The sequence below is a fragment of the Camellia sinensis genome, chromosome 9, assembly GCF_055761805.1.
Source record: "Camellia sinensis isolate YWXY chromosome 9, ASM5576180v1, whole genome shotgun sequence".
NCBI classification, from domain to species: Eukaryota; Viridiplantae; Streptophyta; class Magnoliopsida; order Ericales; family Theaceae; genus Camellia; species Camellia sinensis.
In genome coordinates this window covers 42,373,943-42,378,978 of record NC_138969.1, presented here as the reverse complement: position 1 = coordinate 42,378,978, position 5,036 = coordinate 42,373,943, and the positions used below count along the sequence as shown (strand labels likewise).

Below are 5,036 nucleotides of genomic sequence, written 5' to 3'. Positions count from 1 at the left end.
TTTGTTCAATTACCTCCTCCAAGGTGTTGCTTGTGAGCTTTTATAAGTTTCATATGGCACAATCCTAGTAGGACTCGTATTTCTCCATGCAGAGTCCTCCTAGGATTCAATCTCCTAAGGATAATGCTTATCCTTTTACACCCTCCCCCACTGCTTAAACCAAGTGGGATGGTTTCCTCCACGGCCGAACTTCCATGTAACCGAAGTAAATTGGCTATACCGAGCCACAGAGGGCCGAACCGTCCATAGCTCGGTCTTCTCCTCTAATTCCTTACTTCGGCTGTCCCTGTTCAACCTTGGCGAGCTCAAACTTCCAAGTAGCAAGGTCTGACCGACCTAACCATAGTACGTCACGACCGGACTAATTCCAAAACCGGCCTTCCCAGAACATACTGCGGCCGGACTAACTCTGAGACCGGCCTAATTCCGAGTTGCCTACGGACCGGAGTAGCTTTACTTCTCCTTGGACCAAAGCATCTATCTCTTCATGAGCCGGAGTAACCTCACCTCCTTGGGCCGAAGTAACTTTGTCTCCTCAAGACCGGAGTAACCTTGCCCCCTAGGCCGAAGTATCCATTACGGCCTTTTTACTTAATCCTTCGTGTTTTGGGCCTTAAAGCCCAACTCGAAGCTCGGCCCAATTTTTCCCAAAAATTACCCTCTCAATTGCCCCTTAATTCCATCTGCGCAACATGATCGGGATTACCAGTCTACTGGCCGAGCTAGAGTTTATTAAGCTTTTTCAGCCGAGCTAAAAACCCTTTAGCCTCTCCAGCCGATCTAACTTTACCTCGGATATCACTATGTCCGGTCAAAAACGTCTCTTCAATCACAGCGACTGTAACGCTTCTCATTCCAATGACACGTGGCAGGCTCTGATTGGTTAAGGACGGCTGTCACGCCGTCTTCGTGCTTTGTGATCTTGAAACGGTTCCCGCCCAAATTTTGGGCTTTCTAACAAAAGTAATTCCTGAGACTAGGGTCTCTACACTTTTGCTATTCCTTCGTCTTCTCTCTCTGTTCTCTTGCTGCTCGAGTTCTGAGCTTACTGTGTTCGTGCTTCTGTTGCTGCTACTGCTCCATCTCCATCTTCTTCTTCTTCAATCTGGTAAGCAGGTCTACCCTTCACGCTTTTGTTACTTGTTTTTCCATCTGTTTTTGCTTTGTATGCTTTTTGCAAACATTTTTCTTCATTTGTCTGCTTTGCTCTTCGTACTTTGATGAAGAAACCATAGAACCCAAGAGTATATGTCATATACCCTAGAGAAAACTCGATTTCGATCCAGAATCACATCCCAACCGAACCAGGATACTGTTTGTGTTATGTATGTAGATAGATTTCAGAGAACAACCGAACTAGGACTCAAAGGAATAGCAGTAGTTTCTTCTCAACCACTCTAGCCAGGATAAACTCACCGGAAAAACGTGCACGTACCGAACTAGGTACTTCGGTCAATAACCGAGCTAAGGCTTTCGGGGCCCAGCCGGCTTTCTTAGTTCTTAAACCGAACTCAGAAAGCCGCCCCTAGGGGCTTCGACCGAAGTAACTTTCCTCAAACTGCAACTGATTTAGGCCTTGGGACTAAACCAGCTTTCTGAGTTTTTTAGACCGAACTCAGAAAGCTGCCCCTAGACGTTAAAACCGGTCTAACCTGCTCAAAACCGAGTTAACAAACCTTCTGATGAGCCGAGGTAGAACCAGCCCACTGAGCCGAAGTAGGATTTGTATATCTTGCTTATAATTTGTAGCGCGGTCCCACGATCTGTGCTTAACCCCTTTGTTTTCTACCTTGCAGACTTAGGTTGCCCAGGCACTCCTTCGTGTGCTCAACCGGGCTACTGAGCCAAATTTTTGTACCGAAATAATTTATTCGTAACTTATTCAACAAATGGGTAAGTATAGATATTTAGTCGAAAACCCTGGTGGTATGGCCGAATTCAGGCAGGACTACCAGATTCCTGATGATGTCCAACTGGAGTTGGCCAAGAAAGATGCTACTCCCTGGGACAATGAAGGCTCCGTCCCTTTTACCCTTCAGTCAATAATTGAAACCGGACTACGGTTTCCTGTCCAACCGCTCATCTGCGAATTTCTTAGACAGACTAGGTTATGTCCTACCCAACTGTCCACCAATACTTATCGTATTATAATGGGAATAGACGCATTAAACCACCAAACCGGACTAAATCTTGGTCTAGCCGAAATATTCCATCAGTATTCCATCGGCTCAAAGAATGCTGGGTGGGTCTACTACCTCAGAATTCGCCGCCGCCGAGAGAAGATAATTAAGCACACTCCGGACAAAGATCTTAACGATGATGATTTCCTTTGGGTCTCTGGGAATTTTGAGGATTTTCAAGCTCAAATTCCTGGCCGACCTATAAATTGGAAAATGGGAGAACCTGGTAATTTTGCTTCGGTCTTCTGTCTTGTTTGTTATCTCGGTTGTTTAGTTTATTAGCCGGACTAACACTTCCCTTTACTGCAGATTTCGCCCATCTCCGTTCCCTGTACAGTTATCCCAACCTTGGGGTTCTGCGAGCCGCACTACGGGTTAAAGAAAGAAGTTGGTCAAAACTTCTAAATTTCCAGCCGACCTACCGGTATAGCGGTCGCCGCAAAGCAAAGGTAACTGATTTTCTTCTCGAGGAAGCACCGGAGCCGGACCCAACTCTGCCCGAGATAAGACTTGTCCCTCTAACAGCAGAAGAAGAGATGGCGAAAAGGAGCAGAGTTAGGGCCCTTCTTACCGAAACGGCTAGGCCCGAAGTAACGCCTCCCAGTCAATCGCAGCCTGCCGTTGTCGCCCTCCCTTCCCAACAGCCATCCTCTTCCCGCCGGACCAAACGTCCCCGGACTGCCGAACCCGAACGAGTTTTGGTTGATGAAGAACCTGTCATTCAGCCGAGCTTACCACCAAGCCCTCGACCGGAGTCTTCCGACCGGACCATCAGTTGCTGGGCACCGAAGCTATCTTTCAACGACCGAGACATTCTGGAAACAGACTCGGTTGTTGCTGAGAAGGACCACCTGTTGGCCATCAATTTGGCCAAGAGTGTGTGTCTGCCTAAAGATATGGAACATCACCACAAACAGTTAACCACCGAGCTGAAGTCCATCCGGTCAGCCACGAAATCAATGATTCTGGTAAGTAACTTCGGTCGTATTTCTGTTTTTCTACTTTTTCTTTTTCTTCGGCTAAATTGAAGTTGTTGCTTTGTCAGGCTATCCAGAAAAATCAAATCACCCATAGGAAGGTGCTGGAGCTGAGGAAAGTGACAAGGCAAGCTGCGGCAGAGGCAGAGGCGAAATCGGCCGAACTAGAGGAGGCCAGAAAGGAAATGGCCGAACTCCGAGGTGAGGTCGGTCGTCTGACCGGAATGGTTAGTTCGGCCGAGGCCGAAAAGCAAAAGACTGCCATTGTGCTGAAGGACAAGTACTTGCGCGAGTTGCTAAAACTTGAAAGAAAGAAGGATGCCGAAATAAAAGAGAAGGTGAAGGAAGCCGACAAACAAGGCTTCAAGAGGGCAGAGGATGCTTATGCCCAACAATGCAATGCGGCCAAGGATCTGTTCTTTAAGTGCGGCTGGAGGGGAGCCGTTGAGAAGCTCGGTCATGATCCTCAGACCGAGGTTTTCAACCCTCCAGCCTACTTTATACCGAACTCCCTGATGGATTATGCCACGGCCATGCAACAGCAGTTCCTTGAGGGCTCAGATGATGAAGATTCTGATGAAGACTCTGCCCCTGAGGATACTTCGGTTGTGAATGCAGATCAGGTAGTTCGGTCGGAGCCCGTGGTGGAAGATCTAACGCTTGATCAACCAAGTGAAGCCGTGGCTCCAGCCGAACCCGTTCTTCCTTCTGAAAATGTTGTAGTGCCCGAAACCGGTCTTCAAGTTGACGCCGATGCTGCCTTCGACGCCGAAATAGATGAACTTTTTTCTTAATTTTGTAATCTTTTCTTTGTAACCGAACTAAGCAGCCTTGTAATGACTTCTTTTTGAATGAAAATTCTACTTCTCTTATTCCGGTTATTGTGTATATGCTTGCATTTGTAATGTCTTCTATTACTCCAAGTGTTGTTTCGGTTTTTGGTTGGTTAAACTATACTTACCAGCCAACCACTCCTTAGCCGACATAATTGCTTCGGCTGGGGAGTACTAAGTGTTGGTTTAATCCAGCCAACCACTCTTCAGTCTTACACTTACTTCGGCTGAAGAGTAACAAGAGTTGGTTTATTCCAGCCAACCACTCCTTAGTCATGCACTTACTTCGGCTAAGGAGTACAAAGTGTTGGTTTAATCCCGCCAACCACTCTTTAGCTTTACACTTACTTCGGCTGAAGAGTAACAAGAGTTGGTTTATTCCAGCCAACCACTCCTTAGTCATGCACTTACTTCGGCTAAGGAGTACAAAGTGTTGGTTTAATCCAGCCAACCACTCTTCAGCCTTACACTTACTTCGGCTGAAGAGTAACAGGAGTTGGTTTATTCCAGCCAACCACTCCTTAGTCATGCACTTACTTCGGCTAAGGAGTACAAAGTGTTGGTTTAATCCAGCCAACCACTCTTCAGCCTTACACTTACTTCGGCTGAAGAGTAACAAGAGTTGGTTTATTCCAGCCAACCACTCCTTAGTCATGCACTTACTTCGGCTAAGGAGTACAAAGTGTTGGTTTGTTCCAGCCAACCACTCTTCAGCCTTACACTTACTTCGGCTGAAGAGTAAGAGTTGGTTTATTCCAGCCAACCACTCCTTAGTCATGCGCTTACTTCGGCTAAGGAGTAACAGGTGTTGGTTTATTCCAGCCAACCATTGAAGTTTGTTTTTCCAGCTAACTTCTAGTTTTTGGTTATTCCGACCAAATGTCCTGCAGCCTGGATCCTTATCCTGGGCTTAGGATGGGTGTTGGTTTAATCCAGCCAACCTTTAAGTTAGTTTTTTCAGCTAACTTAGAGTAACATGTTTGTAATATACGTAAGTCTTGAAAGCTAACTTTTACAAAGGGTAATTTGCGCCAAAAAGAATTTCT

General features: G+C 46.5%; 1 protein-coding gene across 1 annotated transcript; it reads left to right on the top strand.

The window, feature by feature from the left end:
• The first annotated feature begins 2,393 nt into the window (after positions 1-2,393).
• LOC145799375 (uncharacterized) lies at positions 2,394-3,978 on the top strand. Its single transcript, XM_082888938.1, has 3 exons — positions 2,394-2,406; positions 2,490-3,148; positions 3,226-3,978. The coding sequence occupies exons 1-3, from the start codon at positions 2,394-2,396 to the stop codon at positions 3,949-3,951; spliced, it is 1,398 nt and encodes a 465-aa protein (XP_082745064.1). The 3' UTR covers positions 3,952-3,978.
• The last annotated feature ends 1,058 nt before the right edge of the window (positions 3,979-5,036 follow it).

Coding starts and splice junctions, on each gene's coding strand:
- LOC145799375 (XM_082888938.1), top strand. Junction 3,149..3,225: donor CCACGAAATCAATGATTCTG/GTAAGTAACTTC, acceptor TTGCTTTGTCAG/GCTATCCAGAAAAATCAAAT.